A 21,690-nucleotide genomic window follows, 5' to 3' on the forward strand; every position below is an offset into this window, starting at 1 on the left:
TCCAAAAGTAGAATATGCTACCTCCAGGATTAGTGATAGGTTCCTCCTTCTTAGAAGTCTTCAAGGTCTGGATTATAACTCTCTAGTGCCTTCCCTCTTGTTAATTTTCCATTCATCATGTATATTACTTTTATATATTTGTTTAAGTGATATCTTCCCTCATTAAATTGTAAACTTCTTGTACTGGGGTAGTGGTTTGCTTATTTTTGTATTATTGTTAAATATTTTTAAAATTTTTTAAATGATTTTTTTATTTTTTAAATAAATTTTTAAAAATTATTTTAAAAGAACTTTTTAAATAGAAATTTAAATAATTTTTAAATTTAAAATTTTTTTAAATAATTAAAAATTTAGACATAAACATGATATCATTAAAATTAGAATGAGTAGTTTACTTGACAGATCTGTGAAGAAGAGAAGAGAAAAAGAGACAGAGAGAGGTAAAATGGATACTTTTGATTATATTACATTAAAAAGATTTTGCACAATTAAAGCCAATGCAACCAAATAGGACAACAGAAATGTGGGGGGGAAACTGATGGAGTCTGAATGCAGACGGAAACATACTATTTTTCATGTTGTTTTGAGGGGGATATTGTGGTAGTGCTTCAGTTTTTTGAATGGGTGTCTGCTGCATCTTTTACAACATGACTAATGTGGAAATGTGTTTTGCATTATTGCACATTAATAATCTATATTGTTTACCATCTCTAGGCAGGGAAACAATTTGGAATAAAAAATTTTAAAAGAATGTTTAAATTATTTTTATATGTTATCGGAAAAATTTTTTTTTAAATAAAAAAATTGAAAACCAATAATTCACAAAACTTTTAATTATAACAACTATTAACTATTAATTATTATTCAGTCTTCAAGCATTTAATAAGCTTGGTGCTATGTGAGCACTGCTGATACAAAGAAAGGACCAGCAAAATCTTACCTGCCTTCAAGGAGCTTACATCCTAATTTTGGAGTCACCAACACATAAATAACCAGGATGAAGAAAGATGAGAGGGGAACAGCATGAACTAGTTGTCGGTTCAGAAGGGCAGATGTAGGTGAGGGGCCAGGGCAGTCGAGGTTTTGAGGACTCAGAGATGGCATAAAGAAAGTCCTATTGGAGCAAGTCAACCATTCTCAAGTTTTATCATGAAATTCATTTACCTGTGTTATGTCATTTAAGTACTTAATTCAATTTTAGGAAACATTATCTCCATTTTTTAGAGGTTGAGTGTGAGGGAGGAAGAAGCGACCTGCTCCTGGTCATCCTTCTAAGATCTTCCTGAGAGGAAACTTGGTCAGAGGCCTTTCCCACTCCAGGACAAGCATTCCATCCACATTTTACAGTTTCTTTTATTCTCATAGGTTATACATTGGACTCAGAGATAATCACTTAATTTCAAAATTGAGGGCCATAACTTAGTCACCCAGAAATAGTAAAGAAGAAAAATTTGAAAATATAGATGTTCAGGGGCTATTTGCATGGGCTGCTCTGGAGTTCAAATGAAGTGTCCAGTGGGACAAAGAGATTTGGGCCATAATCTGAATAGGATCATTAAATGAGTGGGATTTAATTTAGATTTGAAGATTAGAAATAGGAAGGATCTCAAGAGTTGATCTAGTTAACTTTGATTTTATTATTAACAAAACTATAACCCGTAAAGCTTAAGTGATTTGAACCCAGTTATTAGGATATCCAACTCAGTCCTCTTTCCCCTGCATTTTTAGAAGTTTAGATTTTTTCATGCATTAAAATGGAAATATCTTTCTCTTATTCTCAGAGGTTGGCTGGAGAGAACTCACAAATATCAAAATGATGTTGGTTGATTCTAATAATATCATTTAATATACATCTATGTATTTAGGAGGGTGTTATGTCTAAAAATGTGAAATATATGTTAAAAAATATCTCCTAGGCGCAGCTAGGTGGCGCAGTGGCTAGAGCACCATCCCTGAATTCAGGAGGACCTGAGTTCAAATTTGCTCTCAGACACTTAATACTTCCTAGTTGTGTGACCCTGGGCAAGTCACTTAACCCCAGCCTCAGATAAAAAGGGGGAAAAAAATCTCCTATAATGTAAAGTTGTACAACCCCACCTTTTGGTGTTATTATAATATTCATAACCCAAAACCAAGCAAGAAAAACCCCAAGATCTTAAGAGCTAAGTCTAGAGTTTATACTGTGCCGGAAACCTCACAGTCTCTGATAAAATGAGGTTTGTACTACTGATTCTTTAGTGGAATTTAAAAGAACACAACAGCAATGAAGACATTATATAAAAGTTATAAAAAGTTTTAATTAAGTCTTCCCTGAAATCATCAGACACCTCATTGTAGTTTGTGTATTTGGGTTTATGCCAGTAGGTCAAGTTGTCTGAAGTCTTAGCAAACGGATGAACTTAGATTTGGCCACAGTCCAAATATCAGGTGATTTCTCCCCCCTCCCAATATATATATATATTTTTATTTATGAAGTTCCTCTATTTAGTTATGAAGTGGTTTTCTGACCTGTCAGTGGAAGGAGGATCCTAATGGGCAAAGTCACTGATGCTTTGAATTTTGAAGTGATGGGCTCCTAATTGACTCCTTCCTTCTTTTTTTTATGTAATTCTTTGGCATAATTTTCTTTAATTTTAAGGGAGAAAAATGCCTCTGAGAATAGCTTGTCATCAGAAAAGGGAATGACAAAGTTTTGCTTGCTAGCTGGCTATAAAAGTCCAGTAGCAATGTATTTGGTCACTTGCCAAAATATAAACATTTTTCTCTTGTTACTCTATGGAAGTATTAAGGATTATGTAATGTTGCATAATATATTTGATTTTTTTATTTCCAGTACTGAAGATAGATATAAGATAAAAGTTTGGGAGTTCAGTCCCTCTCCCGCTCACCTCCCTCCCCCCTTTTCAAAAAATCTAATTGTCTTGTGGTTAACATAAACTGAAAGTGATTTAAAAAGAGCTTTATGGCGAATATTCTAATAAAGAGTAATTGGAGCTAAGTGACATGGGAAACTCAGATTTTACCATTTTTGTTGCTAAAAGTCCTGTTTTTCCTATGATCTTTCTTCAGATACTAACAAACTCAATAGACTTTTCAACTGTAGTTTTATAATGAAATAAGAATTGTAAGTTATTAGTCTTTGTTGTGTAAAAGTAACATTCTCTAAAAGCTGCTAAATAGGTCAGTACTCTACATGACATAAAAAGCTTTCCAATAATGAGCTAGCTAGATGATGAAGGAGGTACATCACCTATTCTGTGAAGATGGTCAACTCCATTTATCTCTTTTTCCAAATATTCTTATTTGGAGGAGAGGAAGATTGTAATAGGAGATCTTGGAGGCTAAAAAAGTCAATTTTCTGTGGAAAAACTATTTGGCTTGTATTTGCTTGACACTTTTTCGGTAAAATAGGTTTTAGGGCCTTACATGAAAAGATAGCTATCTTAGTAAATCTAACTAAATGACATTTAGTGGGCAGAATTTTTTAAAGAATAAAAGCATATGTGGTCTGAAGTCTAGACGTAATCAAAATTAAATCTTAATTTTGACTTAAAGTCTACATCTTTATCACATGATGGGATTTTATTATGCATCTTTAGTTTTGTGTAGTGGAACCCATAGAGTTAAGATTTTAATCATATTCTGTATTTGGAAAAATTTTGTCTTCCATCTTGAGGGAAATTGATTTGTAATCATATAAGAACATATGGCTTAGATTTGATAATGGTCTTTAATTGTGTTTAAACTTTTTCTACCTTATGGGAAGAAATTAATTGTGCAGAGCTACTCACGGGTATGTAGTACAATAAGTATAAACATCTATGTTTTATTTAGAAATAGTTTACTCAAAATACATGATTTTGTCAATAATGTAGAATCAAATTGGAAGAAAATAGAATATATTATTTAAAATGAATTAATCTAATCTAATTCTTACCTCTACAGTAAGAGTTGACTAACGTACTGACATGCATCATATTGAGTTCACTGTAATCCCAATCCAGAAGTCTCATCAGTGAATGTCCTCATTCCTTTTTCTTCTGTTTCCTATGTGAAATGATTTGCTATCTTTCTTTTCCATGAACTATACGTTATATGTACAAATCTGCTGTGCTGTTTCTTCAATGTCCATTCCTGTCTCTTTTTTTATACTTATTATTTGGTGTTTTTATTTATTCATCTTTTATGAAGAAAACTCCTAAAACTGTAGACTTCCACCAAGACCTCATTTCCTTTTGTTTTTGTCCATCCTTGATTTCCACTAACACATCTTTTTCAGAAATTTTTTTTTTTTTTTAAATCCTAATATTATCTTGTTTGGAATGTAAGATTTTCTCCTCACACAACCCAAACCTTCTCTGTCTTTACACCCCAGAGCTCCATGTGTTTGCCAGAGAGCTGTGATGATGGTGACAGTTATGACTGTTTGCCCAGCTCTTTGCAGGTTTAATCCTCAATCACTCTGAGATAAATATTGCAGCTGCTATCTCTCCCATTTTACTTTTAAGTAAACAGATTGTGAGGGGATAATTTACTCACATGATCTTCAGAAATTCTAGAAGGTTAAGGTAGAATTCAAATCCAGATCCAACTTGATAAGAAGTCTAACTTTTGCTCATAGAGAGACCAATCAGCCTGCTGGGAAAAAAAATAGGATTATAGATTGAGCTGGAAGAAATCTCCAAGTTTAATATTTAAACTTTTCATAATGGGAGAAAACTGGGATAGGTGAATGAGTGAATTGTGCCCATTAAACCAGGCATTGGGAGTGGTGGATTCTGTGGCTCCAGAACCAATGCTCTAGAGAGTTTGTTTTTTTATTTTATAAGTCTTTTGAATAAAATGGACTCAGTAGAGAAAGCCATCTCCACTGTAAATTTGTTTTTTTTTTTTTTTTTTTTTTTTTTAATGTTAACAAATTTATATTAAATACATCACCTATTCTGTGAAGAATAAATCTCCATTTGTCTTTTTTTTTTTTTTCCCAACTGTTCTTATTTGGAAGAGAGGAAGATTGTAAAAGATCTTGGAGGCTAGAAAAGTCAGTTTTCTGTGGAAGACTATTTCTTTGAATAAATACTATCCCTAGAATATGCATCCCAATTTTAAATACAACTGCTGTTCAGGTACCCCCGGGAACATTGACATGTCATTAACCTTTTCATATGAAGGAGCAGAATTATTCTAGCATCTTGTTTTCACCAAGAATGCTTGCTCAAACGAGTTCTGTGGATTCATTTCATAGTCCTTGATTCTGGCTGTTTGATTTCTCTCCTCCCCCCCCCCCCCCCCCAAAGAAAAAAGAGTTGAAGCCTTGAATTCTGAGTGGTATTAGGTGACACAGTAGCTGTTGAGAAAGGGGTTCTCAATAGGTTCGAAGTTTAGTGGCTAAAAGTTAACACTTGGTGTTTGACTTTTGGAATGAAGATAGGAAGATGCTTCTGCCTTTGGCTCTTCCTATTACAAGCTACAGCACATGACCCTTCTGAACCATAGATTGCTGACTAGGCTCTTGGAAATGGTCAGACAAGCTCATGTCCCTTCATGTGAGTTGTAAATATCTTTGTTAGCATCCTAAATATGTGCCCCTTGGTCACTCTTCGTTCTGGATTGTCACCTAGTAATAGAGGCAAAAGTTTGACTGGACCCCAGCAATGCACCTGGGAATACCTATGAGGGGAAGGGTAGGAGCTCTAGCAATATCAAGAAAAAATGCCCATGATGGGAGCTTGTCTGTTGACCTAGCACGTTGGAGCCTAGGCAATTTTAGAAATCCACTCAAGGTCCAGGAATTAACTTAACCCAAGGCAGATCCAGAACCAGAACCTACATTCTTCACTTTTTAAAATCCTTTCAATACATAGGATTTAGCTTCCTCTGTATTGGAACAGCTGGGCCAGTTTGAACCTAAAGAGAGTTGGGAATAGAGAGAAATACTAAAGGAGAGGAATTTGAAATGAACACAAGGGTCTTTTGGGTAGTGGAGCTTGGTTTGGATACCACTTCTAGAAAGGAAGAAATAATAGGAAATAACTTGTGCCTATAGGCAAGTTAGAAGTAAATGATCATGAATTTATCCCCTACTGACCTTCTTGATAGCCTCTTGCTGATTTCTAATAATCATAACCACTTTCAGCCTTTTTTGAGATAAAGCCATGTAAAATTAATCCTCAGTTTAATATTGTCATCATTAGATTATCCACAGAGTTCTCTGTCATACTCACATTCTTGCTTATAATTTTCTCTTTAGGTATCTTAGCTTGGCAAATAGCTGGTTATATTCATTTTCAAGTTCTATTGTGTAAATTATTATTGATTGTTTTTAGTCTAGCATGAGACTAGCAGGTTTTGTGACTATTGGAATTAAAGGTCTGAAAGCTAAACATTTTCTTTCTTGTTTTGAACAGACGGTTGATGATGAAGCGATGGCAGCATAAATGAAGATCAAGTAAGGAAAGCAGAACGATGCCCAAGGGTGGGTGTTCTAAAGCACCACAGTTAGAAGATTTCTCTCTCAGCAACGACATGGTGGAGAAACAAACTGGGAAAAAGGTAATTAGTAGTTTTTGTGAATGTTTTCCTCTGATAAAGTTATCCTCTTATGTCTCTTTAAGGCATGAAGGTTACTTAAGCTCTGACTGGTCTTATGAACCTAGACAGGCTTTGAATTCTGGTGTTGTTGAATGGGAGATTGTGTATTTTCCAGAGACTGACCGAATCATATTCTGAGAGCTGGTCTTCACAGTCATTTGAATATAGTGTTATAATGAAAATAGTGATCAATCTACAGAGCACAAAGAAGACGGAGACTCTGCTGAAATTTTAAGTGAATTCCTAAATAATGAGCAAAGAACAAATCATAGAATTAATAATTCTGTGAAAGATAATGATGAAATAAAGAACCTTCTATATCACAATTGACATAGTCTTCAAGGGACAAAGCTTTTTCCTATAAGCATATATGAAAAAAATAGAAAAAGTTAATGAACTAAGTAGGCATCTAAATAAAGTTAGAAACCCAACATATAAAAGAGATTCAAGTGATGAATTAAAAGTTGGTTCTTTGAATAAAATGGGGCAGCTAGATGGTGCAGTATAGAGAGTATCAGCCTTAAAGTCAGGAGCATCTGTGTTCAAATCTGGTCTCAGACACTTAACACTAACTAGTTGTGTCACTTAATCCTGGGCAAATCACTTAATCCCAGCTGCCTCAGCAACAACCCCAAAAAAGGCAAAATTTAGCCAATATAATTCATGTGTATCTTATAATCAAGAGTATAAAAACATCAAATAAACAAAATAGGAAAGGTTCAAAGTGAAATTACAAAAAGAAAATTTAAAGAATAAGAACACAAAAGAAACTGAAGAATGATTTCAGAAATATAAAACACCCCAGCTAATTAAATACCAATTAGTGATCTCAAGTAATCCAATCTCATATGCATATGTTTTGAAAACAAAAAGCTTTAGTTTAAAAAAAACACAAATAAATACAGGCAATTGTACACCTTATCAGAATTTAGGCATTAATTAATTTAGAACAAAGGATAGTCTACCTCTTAGATCTGTGGATAAGAAAGGAATTTGTGACCCAAGAACTAGAGTACATTATGGAATGCAAAATGGATAATTCTGATAATAGTAAGTTTAAAAGTTTTTGAATAATTAAAAAAAAAAAACATTTGAGCCATTTCTTCATCCATAAAAATTTCTTAATTGACTAAAGCACTTTATTGTTGCTTAGTTGTATTTGATTTGATTTGGGTTTTCTTGTCAAAGATTCTGGAGTTTTCCCTATCGTTTCCTTCTCCAGCTTATTTAACAAATGAGAAGACTGAGGCAAAGAGGTTTAAGGAATTTGCCCAGAGTTACATATCTAGTGAGTATCTGAGGCCAGATTTGACTCATGAAGAAGCTGAGTTTTCTTGCCAAGTTTATGGCATTCTACACTGTGCCACCTGCCTACCCTAGCATAAGGTGCTATCTGGATTACTTTATGTTAATTAAGGTATATCCAAAGTATACTCAAAATAATTTTTAAAATTAAATTTTCACTTTATTTTTTTTTTTCCCGCCTTCCAATTGAAGAAAGAAAAACAAAACTATGTGACAAACGTGTGGTTAAGCAAAACAAAACCCCATGTTCTTGTCCGAATCTCACTTTGTATCACTTTGCACCCTGAGTTTATCAACTGAACTGTTTGTTGCCAGATAGTCATTAATCGGAGTACCTTGATCTTAGAAATGAGTTTGTATTAAACTGTGTTGTGTTTGTGTGTTTTTCCAGTGTTCTGCTCACTTTGTTGTGTAATAGTTCATTAAATCCTCCCAGGTTTCTCTGACATCATTTCTTTCATTCTTTTATAGCACTCTAGTGTCCTTCCACATTGATATATAGTTTTATTAAGCCATCCCTCAAACAATGAGCATAATTGTAGGGTCTAGTTTTTTGTTTATACAAAAAAGAGATACTATAAATATATTCCTGAATATTGAGGTTTTCCCTCCTTCTTTGATCTCATATTGCTGGATGAAAGGTTGAACATAGTTAAGTAAAAGCTAGGTATGGCATTCATAGAATTTTAGAGACAAAAAGACCCTTTTGAGATGAGCTGTATCAACCCTCTGTTTTTATAGCTGAGGGAGGGAACTTATTTGTGCATTATTTTGCAAAATTTTCTCCTTTTCTTTTTTTTTATCATGAACTTAAACACAAACAATTCATTATGCAAATAAGAACAAACCAGATTCATTAACCATGAATTTCTCTTGTACTGTTAAATTTCAGCTATAATAACAACATTATTATATATATTTTGCTTAGTCTGTAATGATAACTTCTTGATTTGTGTTCCTCTCAGTTTTCTCTCCATTCTAATCTTTTTTGTTCAGCATGTTGGAAAGTACTATGCCTTAAGTGGCATAATAATGCCTTATCAACTTTCTGCACTCTAGTTATTCCTTATTACCTCCAGAATCAAGAATAAGCTTAAAATATACTTATACACACGAGCATGCACATGTACACATGATTTTCTTCTCTCCATTATCCTTTCCACCCCTATTTTCCTTTTCTCTGTATTTCTCTAAAATTCCTCTTCTTTAGCCAAGCAAATAATAGAATAGAATAAATGTTATAGTGGATTGTGTATCATTCTGGACTTGATTTTCTTCTCACTTTCTAGATAAGACAAACTGGTGATCTTCTTTTACTTTACCATCCACCAGGTTACTAACTCAGATTTTTTCTTGTCCTCATCCTAAAAAACAAAACAAATTGAAACATCAACAAATAAGAATAGTCAAAGAAAATAAATTTGTATTTTGCTTAGAATGCAACATATCTCTGTTTCTGTACAATTGCCTCTTGGCGTTAAATCAGTAAGTATGCTGTTACCTTTCTTAGAAGTTTTGATTAGGCAGTTAGGTGGTGCAGTGGATAGAGCACCAGCCCTGAAATCAGGTGGACCTGAGTTCAAATGTGGCCTCAGACACTTAAGACTTCCTAGCTGTGTGACCTTGAGCAAGTCACTTAACCCCAATTGCCTCAGCCAAAAAAAAAAAAAAAAAAGTTTTGATTGATCACTATATTTTTCAGAGTTCCCAAAATCATTCAGAAGTATTTTCTATTGTAATCTTAAAATCATCATTTCAATTTTCTCCTAATTTTTGTATTATGCTTCTTATTCCAAAAGACTTTGCCAAATTTCTTTTGATTCCATAATATTTCTTGTACTTTAGTAGTATTCTCATTTGTTCACCCATTCCATTGGTACAGGCCACATGTACCCTTTGCTTCTACTTTATAGCTACAAGAAAAAAATACTGTTATACATAGTTTTTTGCCTTTATCCTATCTTTAAACTCTTTAGGGTACATGCCTAACCTAGAATTTCTCTTGTATATTTTCACTTTCTAGTTTGACATGATTTCTCATTATTAACAATATCTGCCAATCTCTCCCCCATGCGCCTTTTGGACTTGGCTTTCATTAAGCAAACACTAAAGTTCCTGAATAAGGGAATGTCTTCCCCCCTTTTCTGCTTATGTTGACCAATTATTATTAAAATTTTTGAACATCTGGAGCATCAGACAAATAATTTATTATTTCTCTAATGACTAGTCAGTTCTTCTTCCATTTATTGTTTTTAAAAAATAACAACAAAACAAGACAGCCTTGGTTCTTTTAGGTTATTGGCTGCTTCTCTGATAGTTCTTGCCTGACTGCTGCTTTTTTTCTGGGTTAAAAGAAAATTCCCCTGTGAAGTGAGCTGGAGCTGAATGTCTAATGTGACATTCAACAGCTGCTCAGGAGAAGGAAGATTTTCCTGTTTCCAGTAAAGAATGTAGAATCCTTTCTTTTAAACTGCAGCTGGGGTGGTCTTTTCTTAAACAGGAAAACTTAAACTTTGTTCTTGTAGCTGACTGTCCAGGAGAATGTGTGTGACATAATTATTTTAAAAAGGTTTATTATTTGGGATTGGTATATTGGATTCCTTGTCAACTATAACATATTCCCTAAAATTAAAAGAGATAAAATCATTTTAATTGAAATGAACAGTGTTGCACTGTTCACAAACATATGCTTTTTGGTTTGGGCAATGTTAACAAATGTTAATTTAAATTTTTTCAACAGTTTAACTGCTTTCTTAATGTTGAAAAGGTCAAAGCCTCCTGGCTCAAGATTTGGCTCTACTTAGATACTTCTGTATGCTGTAATTTTGTTCCCTTTCTTGAAATTCTACCAGTTAAATATCTTTGAGTTATGCTATTAACAATTCAAATGATCTCTTGGTGGAAGAACAGGGCATCTTTGAATGAGTGCAAGCAGAAAGTTTGATTGAAATGTGTTTTTATTGGATAAAGAAGAAGACAGTTTTTGAACTACAGGCACATTTTGAGAGAAATTATAATGGGAACGTTAAGGTGTAGGCCTGATAGAGAAATCTGAAATTAGAAGGCTTAGATGAAAGCTCCAGGGAGTGAGAATGAGGGGTGGGAGAATAATTACAAATTGAACCTTTCATTTCATTCTTTGCAGTCCTTTCTCTAACTCTTCCCCATTATAAATTCTCTTCCTTTCTTTTTTTTCCTCCCAGTTACGTTTAAAACATTTTTTTATATACATTTGGTTTTAAAACTGTTGAGTTCTTCATTCTTTCCCTTATTCTCACCCCTAGCCCCAATTAAGAAACCACTTGTTAAAGTTATGCAAAAAATTTCCACCAAAATCTTGTTGTAAAAGAAAACACAAAACAGAGAGGGAGGGAAGGAGGGAGGGAGGGAGAGGAAGGGAAAGAGGGAGAAAGAGTATAAATATATATTCAGACACTAATCCGTTCCTTCTCTGGGTATGGATAGAATTTTTCATCATAAATCCTTCAGAATAGTCGTGGATGGTTGTACTGCTGAGAATAACAAAGTTATTTATAGCTGATCATTGTAGAACATTGCTATTAGTTTGTATATAGTACATTTCACTTTGCCTTGAGTTCATGGAGAACTTGATAAAGTTTTTTTCCTCAGAGCATCCTGCTCATCATTTCCCATAAAACAATAACATTCCATCACAATCACTTTATTCAGCTATTCTCCAATTGATGGGCATTCCCTCAATTTCCAAGTTTTTTGCCCTGAGAAGGAAGGTGCTACGTGTGTGTATATATATGTATATGTATATGTATCTATCTATCTATCTATCTATCTATCTATCTATCTATCTATATGTACATATAGATCCTGTTCTTTTTTTAAAAATCTATTTTGAAGGACAGCTATGTAAGGGCCCTTTAAATGGGCTGCGCCACAGCGCATCATTGAGGCCCAGAAGCAATTTCTATGGATATTAGGACTGCCTTGTAGGTGGGATCCTGGCCATATTGAGATAGCTTCCTAATGGGTGACTCTCTCGCTGATTGGCTGTGTGTGTGACCTCACAGGCCCTATGTAAGCCCACTGCAGGCAGCAACCGCCCTCTTTAACCTCGCGCTCTTCACCCTGGCTCCCTAGCCTGGGTGGCCAAGCCAAGATGGATAGCCAAAAGAGGTAAGGGTTTTGGTAGTGAACACGTGGGTCTTCTGACCAGGTGTTCACTAGGGAACCAACAAGTCAGGGCATTATGTGAGTAGGTATAATAAAGGCTTTTAAGATTACACGTGGCTGTTCTTAAGTGCGCTACCGGTTATTAAGCTATAGATTCAAGAGATCGTGGCCAGAGACCTTTGAAGGCCTCAGAGGAGGTGAGCCGGGTAGAGTTCGCACTGCAAAGGACAGTGGTCATAGGTACTCTGGTGGGTCTAGGACAGACTAGTAATTGTAACTGCCGGGAGAGCACGTTACACAGCTAGGTGATGCAGTGGATAGAGCACCAGCCTTGAAGTCAGGAAGACCTGAGTTCAAATCTGGTCTCAGACACTTAACACTTTGAACCTGTGTGACCCTGGGCAAGTCACTTAACCCCAGTTGCCTCAGCAAAAAAATAAAAATAAAAATTTTGTACTCTTGTTAGGTAAATGCATATGCATGAATTTATAGCCCTTTGAGCATAGATCATGTCTTTTGGTCATTTATCATTTGGGTCATGGCTTTTACTTTTTATAAATTTGATTCAGTTCCCTATTTTAGAAATATGAGGCCTTATCAGAGAAACTTGCTTCAAAATTCTCTTTACAGTTACTATTTCTAATTCTTTTTCTCTCTCCTTTCTATTTTTTCTCCTTTCACCTTGCCCAACCTTAAAAGTATTTTGATATTGACCACTCCATCTCCTAATATGCCCTCTTTTTAAAAAAATCACCCTTATCCCTTTCTGTCTCATTCCCCTCCTTTTTTTCTGCATAAGATTTCTGTACCCATGTTGAATGTATATTTTATTTTCTCTTTGAGCCAATTCTGATGAGAATAAGGTTCACTTTGTCCTCTTCCTCTCTTTCACTGTAAAAGCTTTTTCTTGCCCCCCCCCCTTTTTTTTAAATGACAGATAAATTTACTCTATTCTACTACTTCTCCCTTTTCCATATAGCTGCCATAATAATGAAAAAGTTCTAAGGAGTTACAAGTATCATGTAGGAATGCATAAACAGCTAAATCTTATTAAATTCCTTATGATAACATTTTCCTGATTACCTTCTTAATGCTTCTCCTGTATGTGAAAATCAAGTTTTTTTCATTCAACTCTGGTCTTTTCATCACAAATGCTTGAAAGTCCTATATTGTGTTCATTGTCCATCTTTTCCCCTGAAGGATTATATTGCTGGGTAGATGATTCTTGGCTGCAATCCTAGCTCCATTGCTGTCTGGAATATCATATTCCAAGCCCTCTGGTCCTTTAATGTAGAAACTGCTAAATTTTGTTTTATCCTCCATTGTAGTTAAATTATTTCTTCTTGGATACTTGCAGTATTTTCTTCTTGACCTTGGAGTTCTGGAATTTGGGTATAGTATTTCTAAGAGTTTTCATTTTGGGTTCTCTTTTAGGAGGTGATCAGTGAGTTCTTTCAATTTCTGTTTTACCCTCTGGTTCTAGAATAGTTTTCTTTGATAATTTCTTGAAAGATGATGTTCAGGGTCTTTTTTTGAACATGACTTTCAGATAGACTAATAATTTTTAAATAATCTCTCCTGGATAGTTTGTTTTTTTGAATGAGATATTTCACATTCTTTCTTTTTTCTTCATTTTGGTTTTGCTTTATTGTATCTTGGTTTCTCATAAAGTCATTTGCTTATTAATTCTAACTCTTAGGAATTATTTTCCTCAGTGACTTTTTTTTTTTTTTTTTTAACCTCCTTTCCCATTTGGCCAGTTTTGCTTTTTAAGACATTCTTCTCCTCAATGACTTTTTGTATTTCCTTTTGAACCACTCTCAATTCTTTCCCTAATTTTCTCTTTATCTCTTTTGCTTGATTTTCAGAGTCCCTTTTGAGTTCATCTATAGCCTGAGACCAAGTCTTGTTTTTCTTGGAGACTTTGGATGTAGGAACTTTGACTTTGTTATCTTCTTCTGAGTGTGTGTTTTGATTTTCCTTGTTATCATATGGTAAGGAGTTTTTCTGTGATCTGAAATTTTTTTTCTTTTGCCTGCTCATTTTCCCAGCCTATCACTCAGCTTTTGACTCTTTGTTAAAGGAGATCTCATTTTCTAGGGTGGAGGGTGCACTGTCCCAGGCTTGTGGGAGTTTGGGCAGCTGTTTTTAGAGCTCCTTCTGGGGACCTGACCACAAGCTCTGTTTTCTGCCTTAAAACTATTAAAAAATTTGTTTAGAGTCATTTAAAGGAATTTGGAGGAGAAGTTGGATGAGTTCTTGCCTTTTTTCCAACAACTTGGCTCTGCTTCTTGTTAAGTATTAAGCTATTCAATATGTGACTTCCAAATCATCTTTCTAAAATAACTAATTCTGAAATGACACACAGAGCATAGAGGCCCCCCAGATAAAATCATCCTCTATCTCACCCTCATCCTCAGGTAAGCAGAATTCAACTCTCAACATAGTACAGAGTCAAGAAATATACTGGAAAATGAGGAAGCAAGTAAAAGAACCTGATTATTAACAGCTTCTGTAGTGACAAAGAAGTTCAGGTTGCAAACTTAGAAGAGAAGACAATAGTTTTGCTGGGGTAGGAAAAGACAGATTGGACAAAAGTATAATAGGAATTTATAGAAGAAATAACAAAAAAGAACAAACGGAAGAGACTTTCTCTGGGCAAATATCTATGCCTATCTATTACTTGAATCTTGGGATTCCTCTGCTTGTATTTCCCCTTCCTTCCCTTCATCCCTATTCCCATAAATATCTTAAATCTTGGAGGAGTAGAAATCGTACCTCCGATTATTTTGCTGTCGTTGTGACTGAAGGAGTACGGTTGGGGGAGGATTTTCTATGCAAACTAAAGGCATCCAACTCTCCCTGCTCTGACTGTCACAGATTGGCTGTGGAGCTTGGCCCTGGTCCTGAGAGTCTTTTCCTTGTGTATGTCTTAGTAAGTCTTGCATGCTATTGTTATGGGTTTCTTGAGCTTTCTCTGCTGTGCCATGTTATCATTTCTTAGGGTGCCACAATATTCCATTAGTTTCTTAGACCACTGTTAGTTTCTTCATTCACCATCTGTTGGACATGTGGATTATTTTAAGGTTTTCTGCATAATACTGTTGTGAATATTTTCATGGAGATAATGTGTTTATTCCCCTAGTCAAGAGATGGTGCAGTGGCCTAGTAATCAGAAAGATTTGGGTTTGAATCCTGTCTCAGACTCTTGGTGATGTCACTTAATGTTTCTGTGCTTTAATTTTCTTATCTATAAAATAAGGATATTGGAGTCAATGATTTTTTTTTTTTTTTAACAAAATGATCTTTTTAGAATCATGAAGGGAAAAGTGATATTCTCAAAATTCATAGGAAATACCAGAATTCTAGAGATTACTCGCTGTCTAATCCTAATTCATTATTCTTTGTCTTAATTCCTAGCTGAAATCTGGGTCCACCATGTCTTTTGATCCAAAAACTGGTTGTTTATCATATACCTTTTAAAGATAAACATATATTTTCATATACAAAGTAAGGTCCTGAGTTTGCTAATTACATGTTTATATAGCCAATTTAATCTTGTTACAAAGAAAATAGGAAAAATCCAATATTTCCTGAAGTCATTATGGTGCCAATTATGATTCACTTTATTTTGGGGAAGAGGGAAGACAGTTGGGGTTAAGTGACTTGGCCAGGGTCACACAGCTACTAAGTCTCTGAGATTGGATTTGAACTTCTGACTCCATGGTTGGTGCTCTCTTTATTGTGCCACTTAGTTGTCCTGATTATTAAATCAAAATGACATTTTTAAGCATTTTATGTATTTGAAATGTTACCTGCATTTATTGGTGTAATTAACTACAAATGACTATAAAATTTTGGGGGGACAATCCCATAGCCATTGTCCAACTTCTGAAGATCTTGTACACACATACATGTGCATATATAACCTAGAAACTGAACAGAAGAATTGTAGGTATATGTAGGTGATCCAATGCATAGAGAACTAGGCCTGTGGTCAGAAAAGCCCTGCTTCAGATCCTGCCACAGGCACTGAATAGCTGTGCGATCCTTGGCAAATTACTCATCCTCAGTTTCTTCATTTTAAAAATACAAGTAATAATCACTCTGGTGTCCATATGCGTGCTGTGAATTGTTTTGCAAACATTTAGACCTCTTTGTAAATATTAGATACTATTTTTAATTGTAATTATTTCATGTGTCATCATACCCTTAAATTTTTGCACCTTTTAAATCTATATCCTCTGAAAACTGAATTATGATCCTTAATATTAGCGACAGCATCTATCTTGTGCAGTATTTTGTCTTGAACTTTCCCAGTTTTGCTCCTGCTGTTCTTTCTTGTTATACTTGGGTGCCTCTTAAAGTGAATGATGATGTGATGAATCAGGTTTGTCTTTGAAACATTAGGGGAATGGGAGATACGATAATAATGTGGAAAGAATACTGAATGTGAAGTCTAGAAACAGGCGAAACCTTATAACATGTTGTAATATTTTTGATCTTGGACAATACATTTCCCCGCCTGAATTTTAGTCACTTTATCTTTAAAGAAAGGAATTTGGGATGGGGTTTAGATTTTTGATCCCATTTTTTTCAGAACAGGAAATACTGGCCCTGTCTTTAAAAATTAATTTTATTTTTCAGTGAATAAATATTTTTTGCCAATTAATGTGTTATAATCTCTTTCCCTGTTGGGAGAAGGGGTGGGGGTAGAGGTTTGGGAGAAATCTTGTAAAAATATGTGTAGTCAAGCAAAACATTCTCCCATAGGGCATGTAGTTATTATCGTATGGGTTCTGTGGATTGATTGTTAAGTCTAAAGTCAGGAAGAAGTCAAATTAATCTAGTTTGCTTTTTAGCTGTATGACCTTGGACAAGTCAGGCTCACTTGTAAAATTGAGATAAAAATAGCTCCTAAATAGCTGGGATAGTTTGATGATCATGCACAGATTTGAGCTAGGACATAGTAGACACACTATATACATACTTAATTTCCTTTCTCTTTTGTTCGCAGTCCTAACCCTATGTGTCTTTTGCACCTTAATTTCATTACAGTGTTATATTTATATTGTTACTATATAAATTATTTTTTCTTCTTTTGCTCAACATTTTCTGCATCAGTCACTTCATGTAAGTTATTCTAATTTTCATGGAAGCCATCCCTTTCACTATTTTCTTATGGTATACTAGAAAAACCAAATCCTTGTAATAAACATATCTGATCAAGCAAAGAAAATTCCTATCTACACCATGTGCAAAACATATTTCCCAATTTTCACTTTTAATCTATCATTTCTCTTTTCAGCACTTTATTTAGATAACATATGATTTCTTTTTTTGGATCAAACTGACTTTGTTCAATCTTGGTGGCTATTTTTATATTACTAGCAAATTTGGTAGAGAAATATCCAGGGGAAGGGGGGAGAGGAAGAGGAAAAGGGAGAGGGAGAGGGAGAGGGTTCTGAGTTTGATTAATCACCTCATTTGACTACAGCAAGTTTTTCTCTGTAAAGCTGGAATGATCCTTATCTTTTATTCTTTCTTTCCAATAAATTGTCAGCTATAGTAATATTTCCATTTCACTAAAATTGTTATCCTGATGAACTAAGTGATTCAGCACAATAGTGACCCAAACTTTCTCCTTAAACAAAAGTAGTTTTTTAAAAATATTACTTTACCATTAGCATATGTGTCCAAAAATCACCCACAGATTATTAATCATTACAATTTGAGATTCTTTTAGAGTGCATTGGAGAGGCATATGGCTAGATATGACAACAAATGAATAATGAATTAGCACTGAACATGAAAGATGGAAAAAAGATGAACTGATAATATCACTAGAATGAAGTATCTTGTGAATGTTCTTTGTATGCATATTTGTATAGATGTTTATACATGTATTTGTATACATTACATGCATTATATGTAGGATTGAGCTTTGTATGCTCAATTTTTGTCAAAAGGAAGACCTTCAGTGCATTAGACTGGACCACCTGTAGAAAAAAAACTTGGTCCATTTGGACAAAAATCACAAGATGGATGGATATGCATTAGTTATGTTGTGTATCATTAGAGGCAATATTCATGGTAATTGAATATTTGAGCATATGTCTAATTTTGTGTGAGTCACTGTGTTCAGTTCTAGAAAAATGAGATTGGGTTCTTGTACAGAAATGTCCAAATCTGTAAGAGTAACTATCTTCAATTTTGTTTTTGTTGTTTTAGAGGAATGGTAAAGGGAATAATAGAAATAGAAACATAGAAGGAGATCAAACATAGTACAAATCCTTGGATTTTGAATTTGTCAAATCTTTGGTAAATCAAAACTTTGAATATTAGATCTGGGTTTGAATGCAGTTGTCACTCATTGTCATTGATTTCCTTTTAATGAATGATAGTCACTATGATGAAATTAGGATAAATTATTGAGCAAACTTTAAGTTAATTAAGTATTTCAGGCCTGGTGCTGAGTTTTCAGCTTATAAAGAAGCAAAATATAGTTGCTGCCCTCAAAGGAGTCGTGGGAAGCAAGAACAGGAGTAAATAACTAGCTACATACATGTTATATATTGAGTTAATAAAATCTGAAAGAGGAAAGAATTAGTAGTTAGAGGACTGGAGAAGCCAGGGAAGACCTCTTGTAGAGTATAAATTAAACTGAATTCTGATACCCATCAAAGACAATTTTTTGAGGGAAGTAAGGAAGTGAGGAACTTAGAGCAGTTCAGATATGGAGAATAGCCAGTAGAAAGACCCAGAAATGGGAAATGATAATTTCAAGAACTATTATTAAGGTGGGGTGCAGTTGAATTATAGACATTGAGGAGAATGGAAATGTGTCAAAGGGCTAGGTTCTTTAAATGCCAAACTAGAGGTATTTGATCCTGGAGGTAATGATCACAGAAGCTCACTGGACAGGAAAAGGACATGGTGAGAACTGTGCTTGAGTCAATCTTATAAAAGATGGATTGGACTTGGAAGAATTAGACTTGAGCTAAGGTTATGACAGTATGAATATAAAGAAGTGTGAATGGGAAAGTGAAGCCACTGGAGAGAACTATAAGATTCAGTCCCACCTGGGTGAGGGCTGGTTCGATGCTATCAGTGTGTTAGCTGCCTGGTATAGTGGCCCTAAAGCTCATGTAGGGGATCATTGGCCAAGTGGTGGCTTGGCCTGGGAAGCTTGTATTGTACTAAAATTTGAACAGTTCCATCTGGGGGCTTGTTAGCTGCTTGTGGAATTTTTAGTCTGAGGAGAAGATATCAGTGTATTATGAGTTGGACTATTTGAATTCCCAAGCAGTTCTAATTCTACAGTCTTTGATGAATTTGAAGGTTTGTTGTGACAGAAAAAGGATTATGCTTGTTCTCCTTTGTTCCAGAGGATAAATGAAATGTTGATATGACAAATTTTTGCTTAAAGTCAGGGAAAAACACCAACAGTTTTCTAACAGATAAGCTTTGACAAATAAGAAATGGACAGCAAAGTGGCACAGTGGCTAAAGTGTCAGGCTAGCATCAAGAAGCCCTGAATTCGCATTTGACCTCAGACACTTTGTGACCTGGAGAAAGTCACTTCATCCTGTTTACCTCAATATCTATGTCCATAAAATGAGTTAGAGAAGGAAAAGGGCAGTATCTTTAACAAGAAAATTCCAGGTGGGTTATGAAGAGTCAGATAAACAACTGTCCCTAAAGGCTTTGGGGCAGAGATCAGCCTGCTGATTGTTGAGTAAATTTCTAGATATGGGTTACATTCAGTAGTCTCTGAGGTTCCTCCTAATATCTGTCGTTCATTTCCATAACATTTCTGTTCATTTTCTTTACTATTCATATCTGACTCTTTTTTCTTCTCTGTTCCATTTTTCTATTTTCAATACTCTTTACTCTGAATACTCATTGCCTTGAAGATATCATCTATTCTTGTTATTTTAATAATTGCATCAAGGAGACTTAAATGGGATTACAAAATGCTTTGCTTATGATAGCTTTATTAATGAAAAAATATATGTTTATTTATTTATTTATTTTTTAGCAGATTATACATTCTCAGAGATGTTAATTCACACACCCAAGGTCATAAAGGTAGTTTAGTGTCCAAGAAGCTCACTTTAACACATCTTCATCTCTCTGAAACTTTGTTTCCAGAACTTATTTTTTTTTTCCTTCCTAATTCTTTAGTCTCAACCTATGCCTAAAGTTAGAATCATCAGAATTTTCTCTTTCTGTCTCACTCTTTGTAAGTCACGTTGACCTTCTTTGCCTCGGTTTCCCCATATGTAAAATGAGCTAGAGGAGGAAATGGCAAACCACTCCATTATCTTTGCTAAGAAAATATAAAATTTAGGTTACATAGAGTCAGACACAGCTAAAAATGACAAATAGTTTTGAGGAAATTTTTCCTTATCCCCAGCTGAAATCTGTCACTCTATGTATATATTTCCTTGTTCTACATTTTGGGGCCCTCTAGAACTAGATATATTTTCACAGTGACTGCCCATATAAACTCTCTCTCTCTTTTGGTGATTTGCTCTCCACTTCATTTCTCCATTTTGGCAGTTCTCATCCAGATGTAGTCCAGTCTATCAATACATTTCCTAAATTAGCATAGGTTTTGAATATATTCACTTAGATTTGGCTTGATAGAGTCCAGCAACCCCACAGAGCTTTATTACTCTCTCTTCCTTAGTCTCTTTGTGCTTTGCTTGGTATTCTTTTTTTCTTGTTTCCCCATTTTTTTTAATTTATTTTTTGTTTGTTTCTCTTCCCAATTGTTTCCCTCTCTATTTTTTGAGGGTGGTGGTGAGGGTGATGATAATCTTTCTTTCTCCTGCCACACACCATGCTCTCCCAAGTAACCTTGATTACTTTGCCAGACTAAACCCACATCTGCCAGCCTAGGATGACAAGGATGGGGATCCTTTCAGACACACTTGACACCTCCCTTCACTCTCAAAATCATTGGACTTTGCTTGTGTCATCAAGATCTTTTTGTGTGCAGATTTCTATAACAAAGAGGAATGGTGAAAATATGCAGTGACTAATAAGTCCTGAGCATGATTTCTTTTTTCTTTCTTCCTTTTTTTTTTTTTTTTTTTTTTTTTTAATAGCTTTTTATTTACAAGATATGTGTGCATAGGCAGTTTTTCAGCATTGACAATTGCAAAATCTTTTGTTCCAACTTTTCCCCTCCTTTCTCCCCCCCCACCCCCATGGCAGGTTGACCAATACATGTTAAATATGTTAAAGTATAAGTTAAATACTATACATACACACACACACACACACACACACACACACACACACACACACACACACACACACACACACATATATCCATACAGTTATTTTGCTGTACAAAAAGAATCGGACTTTGAAATAGTGTACAATTAGCCTGTGAAGGAAATCAAAAATGCAGGTGGACAAAAATAGAGGGATTGGGAATTCTATGTAGTGATCATAGTTATCTCCCAGAATTGTTTCATGGGTGTAGATGGCTCTCTTCATTACTGCTCTATTGGAGTTGATTTGGTTCATCTCATTGTTGAAGAGGGCCACATCCATCAGAATTGATCATCATATAGTATTGTTGTTGAAATATACAACGATCTCCTGGTCCTGCTCATTTCACTCAGCATCACT

At 34.8% G+C, this 21,690-nt stretch overlaps 1 protein-coding gene across 3 annotated transcripts in view; it reads left to right on the forward strand.

The window, feature by feature from the left end:
* Nucleotides 1–21,690, forward strand: part of ANKRD11 (ankyrin repeat domain containing 11) — a 320,143-nt gene that overhangs the window by 193,215 nt on the left and 105,238 nt on the right. For all 3 annotated transcript variants that reach the window (XM_074286178.1, XM_074286176.1, XM_074286177.1), the window contains one exon: nucleotides 6,408–6,552. Coding sequence is in view for 2 of the 3 variants with exons in the window: in XM_074286176.1 (XP_074142277.1) it covers nucleotides 6,466–6,552 (87 nt within the window). In the remaining variant the exon portion in view is untranslated. The remainder of the gene's footprint in view (nucleotides 1–6,407; nucleotides 6,553–21,690) is intronic.

Source organism: Sminthopsis crassicaudata, chromosome 2 (genome assembly GCF_048593235.1).
Source record: "Sminthopsis crassicaudata isolate SCR6 chromosome 2, ASM4859323v1, whole genome shotgun sequence".
Taxonomy (NCBI): domain Eukaryota; kingdom Metazoa; phylum Chordata; class Mammalia; order Dasyuromorphia; family Dasyuridae; genus Sminthopsis; species Sminthopsis crassicaudata.